At 40.5% G+C, this 18,832-nt stretch overlaps 2 protein-coding genes across 5 annotated transcripts in view; one reads left to right on the top strand and one right to left on the bottom strand.

Annotated features, from left to right (window-relative positions):
* The window catches only part of SRI (sorcin), a 28,744-nt gene extending 22,248 nt beyond the window's left edge, over positions 1-6,496 (top strand). Inside the window, exons 7-10 of the mRNA XM_025208129.1 lie at positions 2,461-2,608; positions 2,804-2,917; positions 3,628-3,686; positions 4,294-6,496. Of these exons, the coding sequence (XP_025063914.1) occupies positions 2,461-2,608; positions 2,804-2,917; positions 3,628-3,686; positions 4,294-4,320 (348 nt within the window). The 3' untranslated portion in view covers positions 4,321-6,496. The remainder of the gene's footprint in view (positions 1-2,460; positions 2,609-2,803; positions 2,918-3,627; positions 3,687-4,293) is intronic.
* The window catches only part of ADAM22 (ADAM metallopeptidase domain 22), a 126,279-nt gene continuing 113,075 nt past the window's right edge, over positions 5,629-18,832 (bottom strand). For all 4 annotated transcript variants that reach the window (XM_025208141.1, XM_025208146.1, XM_025208151.1 and 1 more), the window contains one exon: positions 5,629-17,042. In XM_025208141.1, the coding sequence (XP_025063926.1) occupies positions 17,000-17,042 (43 nt within the window). In that variant the 3' untranslated portion in view covers positions 5,629-16,999. The remainder of the gene's footprint in view (positions 17,043-18,832) is intronic.

The following is an 18,832-nucleotide window of genomic DNA, read 5'->3' as shown; positions in this document are numbered from 1 at the left end:
GGTGGCCCCACCCCGAGGGACCCGCAGGAGCCGGGGGCCTGGGGTCCCAAGTGGCCTGGAGGTGGGCCAGGGCCAGGTAGCCGAAGGTTCCGGGGGAACCACACCCGAGAGGGGAACGAGGCTTCAGGGGGGGCTAGGTAGCTCAGATGAAGGCGGAGAGGCCGCCTGATCAGGAGAGATCATAGTGGGGTCATATGGGATGATTCTGGGGCCCAGCATGGGGCCGGTGATAGTGTTAACACCAAGATGCCATCTGCGAGGCTTGGGCTGCGGTATTAGGGGAGGTCGGAGCCGCAGAGCGCCCCCTGGCATCGGGGCACTCCAATGGGCAGCCTCCCGCTTAATTGACATCGCTGTATGAATCAATTATCATCAAAGGCGTGGCGGGCGAGATAAGCGGGCGGTTGCCCAGAGACAGGTGGGCGGGCCCCAGAGTTTGGCCCCAGGAGGCCCCCTGTCACAAACTGCTTTAAATACAACATGCTGTACAATAACAAACATGTTAAGAAGTCAGGTCCTGTATATCAGACTGATATTCAGTGCATATTTTTTCAGTGCAGACTTAAATTCAGTGCATATTTTTGTCTTTATACTTTACAGATGGGAAACTGAGACACAGAAAGTGTGATTTAATATCATACCCATCTCACTAAGGAGTTGTAAATATACATCAAGGTTTGTGAAGCATTCTGGTATCTCAGCAAGGAGTTTCAGAGTTAGTAATTCTGTCCAGAGAGCAGAGTTGGAATGGTATACAATGTAAGGTACGGGTGTATGCTGAACAAGGAGAATTCAAAATACTGAATTATTCTTCATTAAGTGAATGTTGCTCATCTGTATGCTAAATGAGGTTGGAAAGGGTATGGGGCGGCAGACAGACGGTAGCATGTAATTAAGGATCAGGGGAGACAAAGTTATGTAAACCATGAATTCTGGAATTTATCAACTTTTGGAGTGCTTGACATTGAAATCTTAATGTTTTTAAGTATAATGTATATTTAATGACCAGGATGCTGCTTATCAAGAACAGTGATTTTTAATTAATGTTTGTGTATGATTTCCTAGCCTTTTAAAGAATGAAACTGAAAAGAGACTCCATTACATGGTATCTTATTAACATTCACATTAATCAGTAATGGAGCTAAACTCTTTAGATCTTCCACTCAAACTGTTCCTAAGGGAGTAAATAATAGAATACTATCTGCTGTTATCTTCTGTAGACACACTAGAGAGTTTGAAAAAATGCTTTATGTGCATTTCACAATTTTTCCAAGAATGGGGTGGTTATTTCTCAGGAATCATGGGTTTGTGTAGGAGCGTGCTCTACTCAGAAAAAGTCTTCTACTCATTCCCTCTAAGCTTGATCTCTTCCAGCCCATCTCCTCTACCGGGGAGTAGTTCTAATTGAGAATAGCTGAAAGAGAAAGATACCTTGCTTGTTGTTCCAGTGTCTGGCCCTGTCATGGCCTGAGAGCCATTTCAGGCAAAGGAGCTTTGACCCCTGAACATACATGCTTGTTCTTGGAGCTAGCACTGCCCCAGTCTTCTTAGAGAGCCAAGAGAGGCTTGAGCTTAGTGAGGACAGTCTTTAGCAGCTTACAGCATCTTTGTAAGCCCTGTATAGCATCCCTGAATGAGCTCTCTCACAGCTGCTTTCTAGGGACGTGCAGTCTGATCAGATACACATAGCAAACAGGGGAATGTATGATGATATCAGCCAAAATCCTTAAAAGAAATGGTCACTGAAAATGTGTCAAATTTGAGTAATTTTCATTGGGGACAAAGAAAGATCCTGTTACAAAGGCCAACCCTTGCTCCAGAGCATGGGGTTCTAGAGCTTCTCAAAGAAAAAGTTCCCACAATTTTTAATGCAGTTTGATGTTTTCCCCTACACAATAGGGCTGCCCACCCAGTGTAATTAGCAGCCACCTGCAAATGGCCAAGTGGGTGGAAAGCTGGAGTCCCGCATACAAGGGCAGGAGCTTCCCAGCTGTGGATTCCCCCCTGCCTGACTGAACATGTAGTGCCTGGCACACATCCCCATGGCTTCCCCATGTTATCTGCTGCCAGACCAGCGCAGTAGGAAGAAGAGGAGGAACCACTGGAGGCAGGGGGAGCTGAGCAGTACCTGTGTAGCTGTAGCAGCACTGGGAGCAGCCCAGCCAAGAAACTCTGCGCACTGGCCAGGGCTGAGGTGGGTGGGAGTGTAGCACAGGCTGCCTCAGGCAGGACCGGACAGGGCTCAGCCCCATGCAGAGTGCCACAGGGGCAGCTGTGAGCCAGATCCAGCCCACAGGCCATATTTTGTCCACCCCTATTCTGAAAGGTACAAATCTACCCTGCCTTCTACTTGACTTCAGACTAACAAGGCTAGCTATGTCTGACTGTAGTTTCCCCACTGTGAAATATATGGCACTTGTTTTTGGAAATTAAATGGCATTTTCCTTAGCCTTCATTCAGAGGGATATGTCTGGCACAATGGGATTCAATGAATTTAAAGAGCTCTGGGCTGTGCTGAACGGATGGAGACAACACTTCATGGGTTTTGACAATGACAGAAGTGGTTCAGTAGATCGTCAAGAGCTGGAGAAAGCCTTGACAAATATGGGTAAGTTGTGAAATTTCCCCATTGCTGTCAGGTGAAGTTTTCCCTCTTAATATTAAGACATTAGCTTGTTGGGAAATCCCACCAACAAAGTGTTTTGCATTAATTGGCCTGGAACATATCTCCCATTGAGAATTGCCATGGACCTCTCTAACCTGACTGTCATTTCACTGTGAATTTTCTCTCCCCCTCAAATAGGATTTAGGCTGAGCCCACAGGCAGTCGCTGCAATTGCAAAACGATACAGCACCCATGGAAAGATTACTTTTGATGATTACATTGCCTGCTGTGTAAAACTAAGAGCTCTCACTGGTATGTTTGAGTATGGCCTTGTTATTGGCATTTGGTAATATATTTTTACATCATGAAATCTGATTAAATTGCAGTGTCTAACCTTTTAATTCCTAGACCTGGATTTTTCTTTAGCACTAGCTATTTTCAGACAAAACTGGTACCAGAAAATGGGTGAATTTTTAAAATTCTCTCGTTTATCTACTTCTCAAGGTCTTAAATGTTTCAGAAGAACCAGTTTTTATACTGTGGCATACAAATATAGTGTTGACATCACACTAGAGATTCTGTTTGTTAGCAAAATCGTTAGGTCTCCAGCAGATATTAAAATAGTGATGAGACTGGGGTCAGAGGAATTTTATGCCCTGCCCAACATTATGCCTCCTGCCATGCTAGAAAGAGATCAGAAAGAGATCTACTGACAGCAGCAAACTGCTGACTGCCTGCAATGTCAGCAAGAGACCTACTGACTCCACAAAATCAGCTCCTAGATTTTCACTAAAAGGAGATGCGAACCTTGGAGAGGAAGGGGAAGGAAGTATAGGAAAAACCTTGCACAAAGCAAGTGATAATTTTCGACGTTAAGTAAACTCTAGGAGATCCTCCCATTGCAAGTGGTATATTATTATAAAAATAAATGACTAATTTTAAGGTCCCAGATTATTTGGATGAAATGGCACTTCTTGTGCCCACAAGTCATTAATGTAGTTTTTTCCTGTGTATTTTTGCAGAGAGTTTTCGAAGAAGGGATGCAGCTCAGCAAGGTTTTGTGAATTTCCAGTATGATGATGTAAGTGGATCATCTGTTTACTTAAACCGGATAAAATTCTAAAAGCAATAAACTAGATAAAATTATAAAAGGAAAAGTAGGTGTGGAACCTAGCGACGTGATCTTTCCATATACTGTAGCAGTTTTGGCTGAGCGCCAAGGATTACCCTGTGCTGTTCCATCCTTTCTCCCAGGCCCCAATTTTATGGAGAATCATAAGGTACATGCTACTTAGACTGGCCAACATTTACAGAAAGCCTCCTAGCTCACCCTCTCAAGTAATAGTCTAATCTGGCCCCTGAACTCAAGAGCGTTGAGGCCCAAATAAATCAAGCATCCCCCTCCTCCAGCTGATCCTCCCTTGCAGTAGGTTTAGAACTAACCCATAAGTACAGGAAATTTGTCAAAAGCTATCCCACAATTTCCTGTACCTGACTTTAAACCCTTTATCTTTTGTCTCTGCTGCCCATAAATAGGCACAGAAGGAAAAAAAGTCTAGTCACTTTGGCAGAAGACCTTTTGTAGAAAATGTTGCTGAGGGCAGTAGGTGTATTCGAAGAGTATTTCAGTAATGAAAAGGAATAGTCATGTTCCATGATGCTTTAACATGGATGCCTATTTCTTTCAGTTCATACAGTGCGTTATGAGCATCTAAATCAAGAGGAAGAAAGATGAAGAGAAGCTTGATTCGCATTCCAGTGTGTGTTTTGCTTTGCACCAAAAACTACCATGGCTTGTAACTAAATATTGGTATTTGCATATTTTATATAAGATTCTGCTTTATATACTTGATTTGTTTGTTTTGATAATGAGCACAAGTTAACAATGTATTGTCCGCTCTCACCCTGAGCTCGTGACTTGATTAAAGATTTTTTTTTAATTTTGCATATACTTGTTAAGTCACTTTTATGTATAATCAAATCATGTAGAGTTTTAAGTTTTCTGTGACAGTGTTTAATTCCCCTCTCGTGATCTACTAAAAACTGTTCTTGGAGTTTTACTTGTCTTAAGTTGGTTTTAAACGAAAACAAATAGATGGCCCATGGTAGTATTTTGTTGCTGTTGATAATATTACAGAGAACAGATGTATAAACTGATGAATTAACTCTGAGTGCAATATTTACCTTGTGTATTAAGAGGAAGTGTGGGGAAATGTATTTCTAACCTGGGTTTTCAAGATGGACTCTCTTCACTCTGCTTCAGCCTACAAGCTGCGCTGTTGGCACTTCCCCTAAGTGGGAATGTGTAGAGGCTATTCAAAAAGTCTTTTCCTTCATTGCAATCTCATAATGGGCTACCCTTGCTATTGTAAGAAGACTCTTCAATTTGTGCTACTTTGTAAACCAGTGCTGTTGTTCTCTACATATAAAGACAGCATTTTAGTCCTAGAAATCAGTTTACACTCTATACTTTCAATCCCAAACTTTGAAAGCAAAAAGCCTATAATCAGCTCCCCCCTCCTGAAACTAAGCCACTTCCCCATTGCATTTAATGGTCACTGGATGGAGAACAGTACAATGAGGAAGTTTGCTCCATTGGGAGCTAGAGTTCACACTGGAACCAAGGACCTTCTTCCCTTCCAGGCTGGCAGCTATTTCACTGAGCTACATACCCTCTAACTTGCTCTATTCCTTCTAGCCCTACGTATTTCCTTGTTTTGACTGCCCAGAGGCCCAGCTTCAAAGATATGCAGGAGAGAGGACTGGATAGTGCCTAACCCTGTGGTTATATGCTGAATATTTTATTTGAACTTTTCTTATTTCACAATTTGAGTAATTTAATGTTCCATTTGCTGGTAACCGTACTAGCCTCGTGGTTAAAACATTGTGTTGGGAAGTCATTAAGATAGATTCAAATCCCCTTCTGGGTTGAGGAGGTGGAGGTTGGAACCCTAGAGCCTAGACCTCCGACTTCCTGGACAAATGACCTAGCCAACTCAGCCAATGGGACTGAGATATGGGAGGGTCCTTACCTCCTCCTAGTTCCAGATTTCTATTTGGCTACATTTTCCTAACTTGCACATCCAGAATGGTTGTACATGCATAGCCATATCCATGCCCAGCCACTGCATTGCTGACTGAACATGCTCTGTCTGCATGCATACTCTTGTATCCACAGTACAGGGGTAATCATCACAACTAGTGTGTAAGTGCCAAAAACACCACCCATGCTGATAGCAAACGACCACTTAGACACTCAGAGGGAAATAGAATTCTACCCCTGATGATTATATCAAACCGGGTCTGTTTATAACACAATGAGTTAGGCACCAAATACAACCTTCTTTCTTATAAAGAACATTTTTAAAGTAATTTTACTTTAGTCCAACAGGATCCAAAGAAGACATCCATGTTGGTGTGAAGAAATCTAGAAAAATGACTGCTATGTCTTGTGCCTGATTCAAGACCAATTAAATTTCAACAGAAATCTTTTCCTTGACTTCAGTGGGCTTTTCTTCAGGTTCTTTGTGCAAGGGTCAGAGCTTCCTCTTTATCCTGTTTTGATCATGCTACCAAATGCAGAGACTTTAAACCACCTCCCCAAAACCCTACCACCACCACACGCCATTACCTTTTCCCTTTGAATTATCTTTTTCCTGGCACAACAATACTTACGACTACAGGAAAGGGAGAATTTGCATGTGCTGAAGATGAGCCCCCATCCCCAAAAGATGAATATAGCATATTAGACATCTCAGTCTGGACTTTTGGGGCCTCAATTTGTGGTACAACATTTCACATAATTTATGTTGCTAGCTTACTCTATAAGACAGGTGCAAATACAACTACCTGTAGGTGCAAAATTATGCCTGAAAAATAAAAGTCTGATTTAAAATTTCAGTTTCATTGTGCATTTTGACTACTGTTATATGGAGTTGCATGCAAAAATCTTACTTAATGTGTTATAATAGTTATTGTGCAGATAGTTTAGTACAACATATTTATTTTGCCAACTACAAAATGGGCACTTTTTCAGTGGACGTATTGTTTGCATAGTCATTTGAGAATAAGGCTCATGACACAAAATGTTATTTTTGGAGCAGCCAAGCCAAGAAGTATGTAGTTTTAGAAACAAAAAGTAGAAATTCTCCATTTTCTTCCCAGACTTCATTTCAGTGCCTTTGCTCTGATATGAGTGTAGACTAGCTTTTATGTTAAAAAAAATACTGTAAAAAGAAAGCATAAGCCCACAAAAGTTGTTTTTTTTTGCTTAATGTACCTTTCAAAGAACCAACTTGTGACTCAGTAGCTTAAGTAGTCTAGCTCTGCATCCAGCTGAAGACAGCGGCATGCCCAGGAAGGACCTGTGCCCCCAGTCGCTGAGGGCATGGCAGCAGCAGGAGAGTGGCAGAGCTCCTGCAGACACCGCCGACGCTGTTGGTGGCAGGGTGGGGAGAGGCCTTGGCGAGTGCCGACAAAGGGTTGGCGACCACCCGCCTTTTTGCAGGAGGTTCATCACCACACTCATGGGGTGCATGTGCACCCGAATGCACCCCCTATGCATCGCCGCTGGGCATGCCTAATACCAAGAGTTAATACCGAAATTTCAGGTTCTTGTAATAAGTGAAGATGAGGACGCATCTTATTCCTAGATAATTTGTTGAAAATGCTATGCAACCATATCTATAAAATGAAATCCTCAACATCCAAGAAGGGAATCAAGTTGATAAAACATTAAGGGATTTGCCTTTGCTTTAGTAGTTAAAAATAATTTATTTTTTATCAATCTCTTAAATGCACATAGCTAAAGAAAATCCTGTTTTCATTGTTAATTTTATGACTTGATATCATTATTATGCATTCATAATAAAAGTGGTTTACCAGCATGTTATAGGAATAAAAGTCCCCCAGCTTATTATTCTTCTTAAACCAGTCTTTGCAAATTTGAGGACAGACATTCCACTTCAAACTCTCTGATCTCAAGATGCAAGAAAGATTTGGCTGGATTTTTGTTTTTTTTAATTAGGCCTAAGCTCCCAATTAAACCTTATTGCCATAGGATGGTTATTTGGATGTACAAAATGTACCACCATTTAAGAAGGCATAGGAAAAAACAAACCAGAGTTAAGGATTACCTACTAGTATAGAATGGGAGAGACAGCAAGCAGCTGTCAGGTACAAAATGACTGCTTTAAAACTGAGGTTCTGTCTCTGCCAAACTTAAAGATTCAAACCCCAAAAGGCATGCTGGGAGAAAATTTCGTATGTCGTAGAAGGTTCACTAGAGATCTCTACTAGAGTTCAGATTAGGAAAAGTGCTGCTTCTGTTTTGATTAGTTCTGGGTTTTAGAAGGGAAATATTCTGTCACATTCATGTTTTTCTGGTTAGCTGCTTCCCAGCTAGAAAGAGAAACTAAGTCATCACTGCAGATACTTCCTCTGTAACAAGGACAAGGCATAGCAGGAGGTTACTATGTGGGATGTTTGCACTATCATTTGCCAAGTTGCATCTGGAATGCTGAATAAGCATATCTTCATTCCACTGCTATCAATTAGGAACCACTGCCCTCACCACCCGTATTTAAGAGGCCTGTTAAAGCAGGTTGTACTAGTGTTAACCATTAAAAAAAACTGCACAAATAAATTCACACAACAGTCTTTTTCATTGAAAGTCACTTTACTGATGTTACAATGTTAGTAACATTGAAAACCACAGGCATTTGTATTAAATACTCTCATAGAAGTGGATACTATGATGTTAATAAAAATGTGCATGAATTTAGAACCCCAAATTACAATGGCTGTATTTTATAAAAAAGCAATATTTTGTTTAGCTACAGGAAAGCTAGATTCATTCACTTGAACAGCCTAATGCCTGTAATATTTATGACAAAAATATCACACTCAAAACTGAGGTGTTAAAATGTGCAGCGTTTCATTTTGGTGTTTGTCAAAATCTCATGACTACAACCTAGTGGAAGATTAGAAGGGTCTCAGGCAGCAAAGACGACGTAATGTCACATGATGACTTAGGCCAACAGTAGCCACACCCTAACGGTGAAACAAAATAGTCCTTGTCACTGTGAATGTTTTACTAGCAGGGGCGGCATCAGCAATTAAAAGACAGAGCTCCTTTTATATGGCAACTTACAAGATAAACACAAGCGCAAAACAAAGCTGGCAGAGCCAATTCATATGCACCACACCCAAAACGTTTCTGAGAACAGGTCAAGATGGAAATAAGATTTTCTCCATCAGATTAAAAATTCTGTAATAATTTGCTATTTTGAAAACAAGAACGTTTGCATTTGTGCAATAGTTAAAAAAGGAAAGTACTAAAATCTATATAAAACACTAAGTATTAAGATAATCTTATAAGAAAAACAGATTATATATTGACAGTTTGAATATGCACCAGACTCTATTCCCTAACATAAAATACATACGTTGTCTACACAGACAATGAGCAGGAATCCATGTACTAGTACAACGTGATATATTAGCACTAACTGTATTACAGCCTTACTTATTATATGGTTATCTGCTAGCACCTCTGTACTTAAAGGTCGATCAGGCCTATTTACAAGGATTTGTAACTTGGTTGTAAAAAATAGACTCTGCATGCTAAAGCTGGAATAGATAAGGTCTTAAGGCCTCGTGTTAGGTTTGATTCTTATTTAAAAACTCTGTTCATTTTTAAGTCAGAGGAATGTAGAAACAAACAAAAGGAAATTAGTTTGCTGTTCTGATTTTTATGCTCCTGTAACTCAAACCAACATTAAAAATGTTAACAACTGGATTTATATAAGACTCCTGAGTTGCCAGTACTCCCTTTCCAAGGGCCAGGCCTGTCAACTACCTCTCTTTTTTATTGCCCCTATTCTTCCTCTTCCTTTTCTAACTCCTGGCAGTCAGGACCTGTTTACATTGCTGAAATGTAATATCTGGTTTTAAACCTGGTTGGAACTGTTGTCTATACCTTCTTTTGGGATTGGGGATGGTTTAAAGAAGCCAAATTGTTTTAGCTGAACTGCTTTTAAAAATAGATACAAAGTTTCCCCAAGGTACAACATTGCTATGTCCTGAAATGTCAATACTTGTTTCTGCTGCCTTTTTCAGACAGCAAAATTGTGACTTCTGTGGGCCTTTTCCAAGCAGTTGTCAAGCTCCTGTGGAACTGCAACTGGGTCTGAGAGCTATTTGCCCATGGTTAAGTCCCAGTTACACAGGCTGATACCCATTTGCGACGCATAGGAGGTGCACATGGGTGCACGTGCACCCCCTGAGATTGGCCATACACCCCCTGGAAACGCCAGCCGCGAAACTGGAAGTGCTGGTGTAAGTGCACTTCCGGTTTCACTGCTGGTGATTTTGGGCTTGGCGATCAGCCACTAAGGGACCCCCACTCCCCCAGTCAGTGATCTGGTGCCCCCAGACTCAGGAGGCACCAGTTGCCCATGCTGATACCAGCAGGCAAAGCTACCAGAAATGTCACCAGTTATCAAAAGTGTTTGACTAACCTGCTTTTAAAAACTGCCAGGAATGGAGAGTCCACAACCTCACTAGGTAACCTGTTCCATTCCTTAAACACCCTCATAATTAGAAATTTCTTCCTAATATCCAACCAAAACTTTGTCACAATTTAAGACAGCTACTTGTTGCCCTGCCACCTATGGCCACAGAGAATAGACTGCCCTCCTCATAATCATATTTGTGTCTCACTTCTGTATTCTTTCCAATTTTTTCTACATCTTTCTTAAAATGCAGTGCCCCAAACTGTTCAAAAGATCTTAGCTGAAAGGCTGAGAATTGGCTTTTTGAGTTCTAATTGAGGTCTAACCAACATTGAGTAGAGTAGTGCTGTCACCTCCCATGCCCTATATACAGTACTTCTGTTAATGCATCCCAAACTTACATTAGCTAATTTTTGGAACTATACCATATTGCTGACTTACGTTGAGTCTGTGATCCACCGTGACCCCCACATCTTTCTTGGCAGTACTAATGACTACCAAATTATCTCCCATTCTCTACTTGTGCATTTGCTTTTTCTTCCCTTAGGGTGGCACCTCATATTTGCCTTTACTGGGTTTCATTTTGCCATCTAGAGCTAAGGTCTTCAGTTTATCAAGATCCTTGTGAATTCTGCTCTAATCCTCCAAATCGTTTGCAACTCCTCACAGTTTTGTTTTGTCTGCACACTTGATCAGGAAGCTCTCCATTCCTGCATCGATAAAAAAAACAACAAAAAAACCCATAATAAAAATGTCAACAACGAACTCAGGACACACCTGGCACCCCACCTGAAACTTCCTGCTATCTGAACACTGTTCTGTTTATAGTTATACTTTGTGGCTACTCACCCAATTATTTATCCACCTAACAGTAATTCTATGTAGCCCATGTTTCTCCAGTTTATGAGACTCTCATGTGGGCCTACATCAAAAGACTCTCTAATTGTATTATATCCACTGCATAGCCTTCATCCATCAAACTAGTTAGCTATTAGGTTGGTTTGGCATAATTTATTCTTAATAAGTCCATGTTAGCTGCTATTGGGCATGTCTACATTTTTATTCGTACCTGTATATCTGTTGTGCCAGTTACATTTTTAATTGTAACCACAGTCTACTAAAGGTAAAGACAGGTAATAATGTGCCGTAATCAGTGCTACTGCACATTAGCACAGATGAACATTTTTTTTGGTGACACTACTGTGCATTAGACTAAATCTACTGTGCATTAGCATGGGCTCTGCCTGCCACACTAATGTACAGTAGAATTAGTCTTCTGTGCATTAAGTGTCCTATGTAGACGCACCCAATGATCAAGACAGTCTATAAATCTGCTGGTCCTCCTTTTCCCTTTTTAGATGGCCTCTAGTTTAGCCCTCCTCAGGTCTTCTGGGACATGGCCTGTCATCTATGATTTAGCTAATGGCTCTGAGATTTTTTTCAGTGCTCAGGGTGAATTTTATCAAAGATTATAGTCCTATAGTACAAGTGCGTAAGGAACTGGCTAATGGGAAACCAACAACTAGTCGTGCAGAGAAAAAACTTACCTGACTGGAGGGAGATTCCTACTGAAGTTCTTCAAGGATTAGTATCAAGAGCAAACATAGTCTTTTTAGCATTGCCAGTACTCGGGAGGATTAGAATACTGCACAGGAAGAACAGAATGACTTTAAAGACTGAAGTCATAGAAATGGGACTGTGAGCTACCAATGTGACATGGCTATGAAGGAAGGTAAATGCTATCCTAGATTGCACCAGGCAAGGTACTTTCTGTAGCAAAGGGGAAGTCCTAATGCTACTGTACAAGGCACTACACCTCTTCTGGCATTCTGCGTACAATTCTGGTCATCCATGTTCAAACAATAAATGTTACTAGGCTCTGCAGTTGCCCAGTCGTCACCCCATTTACTAGAGGACACTAAAAAAACAAACTTGGTTTGTTTGACCTAGTTAGACAAAGATTGAGAGTAGATATGTTTGCTGTTATGAATACAAGACAGGGCAAGTCCCCAGATAGCTTTTCTTTATCCTGCCAGCACAGGGACAAACAAGTATAAACTGTCTCTGAATAAAATTAGGCTGAAAACTAGGAAAAAGTTTCTAATCAGAGGAGTTAGTACTGCATTTCTGGACAGTCTTCTATAAGAGTAATGAGAGCTAACAACCCCAGCCAGTTCTAAGTTGGGGACTGCAGGTTCAAACCCGGTGGGGGAACACAATCATTCCTGCCTCAGGCAAGGGGTTGGACTAGATGACCTCTTGAGGTCTGTTCCAGCCCTACTCCTCTATGATTTCTATGATTGCATGATGTGGTTCTTACATTTGCAGGGAACTGGACTTAATGATGTGAAAGGTTCTTTCCAATCTTGTATGTAATTTTCTTATGGTTGGAATGAGCCAAAACTATTATATGGACATGGCTGGGAAATCCTGTAATTGTTACAACTTACATGCAGAAGACAGCAATAAGACACACCAGGCACAGCCCACTGATTGGACAAGGGAACAATACCATGTGCTGTCAGAAACATTAATAGCACATTAGCCATATTTTGGGTCTCTAAAAACAATGTTCAACAACAAGGAGAATACAAATTTGATTAGAAGTTGTAGGAAAAATAGTTATTCCTCGCTCCAGTTTTGAAAACAGTTGTCAGTCTTGTGTGGCTAGTCTTCGCTGAGTTAATCTACCAGCAAAGGAGATTCAAAGGGAACTGGACTGGATATCTGTTGTCACACTTACATTTTTAATTGTAACCACAGTCTACTAAATGCTCACCCAACACAATAAAATTTGTTATACGCATAGAACCTGATAATTCATCATCTGGCTGGTTCAAAGTCACCAAGGACAAAACTGTTAAATCATTCAGAAGATTATGTACTCAGATATGTGTTCACATCTGATAAGTAATGACTTTAGGTCATGTACACACCATAGTTATACACGGGAATACTGTAAAATTAAAACATCAAAGCCTTTTTTTTAAACCAGACCTGCTTATTTGTTTGAACACAACATATTTAGATGTACAAATTTAGATGTACATCACAGGCACTTCTGATGAACTGTACAAAGTTGTTCACCAAAAATCTGGAGTACAGATTACTCAGGGCATTATCTCTGTGTGGATGATTTGATTCCAAACAAATCAGAATCAGCAAGTAAGCTTCAGTGACAAGAGTTGTGGCACTCATTACAAAAGCGAGCAAGAGTGGCACAGTGACAAATCACAGTTTGGATGCAGTTCCTCTTTTCCCAGCCTCAACATTTTAGCCATATTACTTTTATTTTAAATACATGGGGCAAATCTACATGTCGCCTTTCAGAAGTACTAAAGCACTGTGCAGTACGGGTGGTTACTGTGCCATGCGCATGGCACATGGTAAGATTTTGCTGCTATGTCACTGTAGCGGTGAACTACATCGGGGGAGCGCACCACTATGACGACATAGCTGGTGATCAGATGTAGACCTGTGTGATTGCTACGTTACTGTAGTGCACTGTACAACAACATAGCTTGTTGCTACATCACCATGGGGCAATGTGTAGATGAGCCCATGATGTTCTTAGGCCACATTATGAAAACCAGATACCTGGTTCGACAGTAGCTTGTTTTACCAGTGAACAAAAGCCCTATAAGAAATTCATGTGAATGAAGTGGTGACCTCTCAGCACTCTTGGTCAATGGGTATCTACACTGCAACTGGCATGGACTGGTACCTTTATAGCAGGTCTTAGGAAAAAAGCCAATGAGCCAAATGTACTAGGTTTACTGAATGTTATGGATATTCCAGTTTTGGACTTCTGAGCTGGACAAGGCACTGCAACTGACACCACTCCTGCCTGTGATGTAACCACTGTGGTTACAAAAAGCGTGGCAATCTCCAAGACTATCTAGCTGGCACCTTTTATAAGTATTAAACTTAAAACAAAGCAAGCTATGAAACACTCCTCTTCTGGTTTAATCTAATCAATCACCTTTGTTTTTAGAGGGCCATACAGCCCTACATATTCCAGCTTTTTTGTATAATGGCTTCATTTATTTTCTAGATCGCTGTCATGGTGTATCATATTCCTCCAGAGTAGATTTCACAAAAAACAAAGCTGATATTGAATGCTAGGTGTTTTCACTTTCTAGCCCACCAAAGTGAAAGCCACTTTTTATTTAATTTAAAGTTAGTGCTTACAATTAGATTACCTGTCTGCATATTTTTCAAAATTCAGAAATGACTGAAATTACACTACACGGAGCAAGTGCTATGAATGAATGACATCAGAACAAGAAAGGCTGCAAGTACAAAATACATAAAAAGCGTAGTCATGAGAACAATTCATTTTCAAAACAAGAAACTATGAATGTTACAGAAACCACCACTGTCACATTCAGTTTCATCTATCAAATCTTGCTGCTTCTTGATCATGGGAAAATGGAAAAGAAAGTAAGAAAGATAACGTAGAAAATATACACAAAATCTAACATGGTTATTTAAAATTACATGCAAACTTGTTTTCCAAACAAATATCAGAAAAGGCACATGATAAACATTTAAGTTACGAAGGACGTAATACTAGCAGGAAGGAAAAAGCCATCTTTCAGACATGGGGTCTGTCATTTTAACATGTAAATGTCATTATTTGGGTGAAATGCTTAAAGCCTGATTCAAAGCCCACTGAAATCAACAGGAAGACACCCAAAGACTTGAAGGGGCTGTGGATCAGTTCCACAAGTGATGAAAATGTCTGCAATACTGCCATTCTTGTCCTACATGCAAAATAAACCTTTGCAAAATTAATGCAGGCAACTATTTAAGTCTGCATCAAACAGCAAAATCTCTGCCCAAAACCACTGCAGTTGCATTCACTTTTTCAAATACCCTACAACCATATTCTGCTCTCATTTGTATTTGTCATCATTTCAAAATACTTACCAAAATAATGACCTGCTAGGCCAGTTTTGTGTAGATTTAACCCAGTACACTGTCTTATGCATAAAATATAGTATTTCTATTATCTTACATACTTTACAGATGCTGACATCTTTAAAAAATGCTTAATTTAACCTTCACCTAGATTTGACTTCCTTTAATCAAAGAGAGAAATTGGTTAACAATAAAATAAATTCAGGTACATTAAAAAGTCTCTACTGGTAGGGTCACTTACTAAAGAAAAAATGGGAAAGAGGTAGAAGATTCGGAAACTCATGGGGGGTTTTTTCTGTTGGCTATGCGTTTTAATATACCATACTGAAAAATATATATTATTCTGCAATGGAGTTACTAGAGCTAATGAATTGGTTACTGTCGGAGAAGTACTGACAGGAGGGGTTGTTTTCTTTTTAACCGGCTTAAAATGGCCATGTTTATTATTACAAGAAAAATTACAATCAAAAGACCTTGGATGTTTTACAACATCCTTTAGGTCTCTCAGGGAATTGTAAATGTATGTCTGACACATCCTCCAGTGCTTAGCATACAAATGACTGGCAGTCTGGATAATGCCATCTTGCTGAGGAATTTTACATGCAGGATAGTGTCTCCTTTGTAATGGATTTGTCTTTGTATCCACAGTTTGATGGGGCTGGATCCACTTGCATTCAGCTCAAGGCCCAAATTAATTGCAAAGGAGACATAAGGGACTCTACACATAAGGTACTAATACACATACAAGTGATACCAATAAATGTAATTGGCCAGTTGCCAAGCTTTCAGTTACTGTGCAGCACAAGATCACAAGCTGTAGTTTGCTGTGTGATTCCAACACATATTTTGAAGTGCTTTATTACATATACACAATAAATCTGCCAGATGACCACCAATACTTTAGCAACCACTTTGAAGTTTTCCTAAGTATCTAATAAAGTTCCCATCATTCTTAATTAAAGATTCTGGCTCGGTTTTCATAGATTTACACCACTGTTAATGAGAAGAAACAAACTCATCATTTCTACCAGGCAATTTGTGTGTGCTGGTTCCTTAGATGGTGATTTAAGACAAAATGTCACTGTATTATATTACTTTTTGATTCTAATAAATAATATATCCCAGACATAACTTCCTATAACAGAAAGGGAAACTGTAGATTTTGCTCAAACACCAGTTTCTGAGAAGACACATTTTCAGTACTGTATTTCCAAAGCTGTCTGCTCATAATATTGAGAACATTTGAAGTGTGATGAAGTTACTCATGACTGTTTCTTTAGGCATTTGGCAAAATACACTTTTGTATAACATCTGTTTTGACACTTTAAAATGTTTACATATATACAATCCATATACTGAGATTATAAACCCGAAAAGTAAAAAAGATGCAATTCCTGTTTGTTTGAAGTTTATGTTAGATATTTGCCCCTCAAAGCTTAAGATCCCGTAGCAAAATCCTATATTTCTTACTCCTGCATGCTAATTTCTATTATAGTATGTTGTTTATCCCTTACATGTGGAAAGGAAAGAACAGAGGGTTCATGCACACAGCATAAATGGTAACATTGGCCACGTGTTTCAGAATGCTAAATTCTGAATTCAATTTTGCTATTATTTGGGACTGCATTAAACCAATGAAAAAACCTCTTTTATTTGGGACTTGTAAATTAGTTTTAATTGTAAATCTATATGTATCTGTCATGCGGAATAGCCTTGTCACATCCAGTCTATTTATCCGAGGTTAGTTTTTTTATGTTTTCAGCTGTTCTTTACAGACTTCATGAAATTCTGTTCAACAGCAAATGACTGGCTTTATTAACCCTGGTATACCAGAGGAGGTTCTGTCTGTGATCACTGGCATCTCTGTTGTTCTTTCAAGTTGTCTGAAGAGCAGATGAATGTGCAATGACTCAGTGATGCTGAGTTTATATAAAAGTGGAAGTAAACAGTTCTGATGTTACCCCAGGTAAACAGTGGGACTAAATAGAAGTCTCCCATAGCTAGAAGAGGAAAAAAAGAACACAAATATACATTACTGAAGTTATAATAGAATATCTGAACAATTTTAGATCATAGTTTGGAAATCGCATCTCTTTTGCTTAGATTACGCAAGGTGTGCTATTTGGTCTTATCCTAGCCTCCAGTAGATAATCGGCTCATATCACAACATCATCAGATCATCTGGAAGACTTCAGCAGAACTGCAGTCTGCGCAATAAAGGACTAGGATTGGGAGAGTTAGAGTTTAATGGAAGAGTCTACTTAAACATCAAAAGCTTATGCCAAAACAGTTTACTCACTATTCATACAGGTCACCATAAAGTCATAAAATCATCATAAAGTCACCATAACTGATTCTAGAAAAAAAAAATCAAATCTCTCTACATTTTTTTTACCTAACTCTGCTCAGAGCTTCTTCAGTTTACAACAGGGCACTGGGCTAAGGCAACCCTAGGCTTGGGAAACATAAGTGTCACATCACCTCTACCCAGGACCTCTTAAACATATATTGACAACATTTTATAGAAGCAGGACTTTAGATTGCCATGGTTCCCCTGCTTTACCTGTAGCATGTTAGGAAGTTAGATCTATGTTGTGTCAGGGTTGAGAGTAGTCTTATGTAGAGTTTAGATTACGGTTGTACAGGATGGTTTGGATAGGGAGGAGGTTAGGCAGGGGGTCAGACTAGATGGCCTCTGGAGCTCCCTTCAGGCCCTACTTCTCTTATGACCCTTCTGCAGCCCTCTCCCTATCAAGTACTCTGACCACAACTCTGACGGAGAACTTCTGTGCTACAGCTCCAAGAACCACAGCACAGAATTTAGGGTGAGATTACACGTTAGAGGTAGCAGGAGTTAACTGTAAGAAATATGAGGTGGTGCTAGGAAGTAGTGATCAGTGGGCATGTCTACAGAAGACATTAACTGCTCAGTAGCCTAATAACACTGTGCAGTAGTAGTGTTCCAGGCAAAAACCATACTAATATGCTACTGTGCAGTAGTATAAGGCTACTGCGCAGTAAGTGTCACTAAAAACCCATGCGCCAGCACTACTGCCCAGTAGTGCGAGTTACTGTGCATTGATTTAGTACTTGGTTAACCAAGTACTAAATTTAATGCGCAATAACTATGGCACATTAATGAACATGTTAGCAGGCCCTCTCTAATGTGTACTGCTCAGACCTGCTGTTAGACTACTGAGCAGGAACATGGTTAGGGGCTGCAAGTCTCCTCCGTGCCTGCCCAGGGAGGGGAAGGTGTTTCCCCACACCACTTGGATCACCCTCTGATCATCCTCTCTGCCCCCCCAAAATTGCCCCTTCCCCCATCAGCCTCTGGATCATCCCCTGTACCTTGAATTACTGCCCTGTCACCCTGATCAACCCAAGAGTGGTGGCACCAACTGCAGTGGCAGAGGCAGCCAAGTGGGGTTCCCCCACCCTGCCTGCTTCTCAGGCTATCTGCAGCAAGCACCACCTCCATGCATCTGGATCCAGACTTGTAAATTAGTTTTAGATCATTTAACTCAGGCTACCTAGAAGCTCACCAGGGGAAAAAATGGGGCAGAGAGCTGCCTGGCAGCTGCAGGTGTTCCTGGCAGCTCCCCATGGGCCCAGACTGGTCCCACACTGCTCCTGCCTACCCTACAGCTATGGGGGACAGGGGAGATGATCAGGGGCAATTCAAGGGGGTGAAGGATTGTAATCGACCAGCACAAGTTACAGAATCACTAAGGAGCTGCTCTATTGTAAGAATTCTAGGTGCTTCCAGCATTACAGAGAAGGGAGAAAG

Source organism: Alligator sinensis, unplaced genomic scaffold (assembly GCF_000455745.1).
Source record: "Alligator sinensis unplaced genomic scaffold, ASM45574v1 scaffold147_1, whole genome shotgun sequence".
Taxonomy (NCBI): Eukaryota; Metazoa; Chordata; order Crocodylia; family Alligatoridae; genus Alligator; species Alligator sinensis.
The sequence above is the reverse complement of the archived record's forward strand: the minus strand, read 5'-3'. Positions and strand labels throughout refer to the sequence as shown.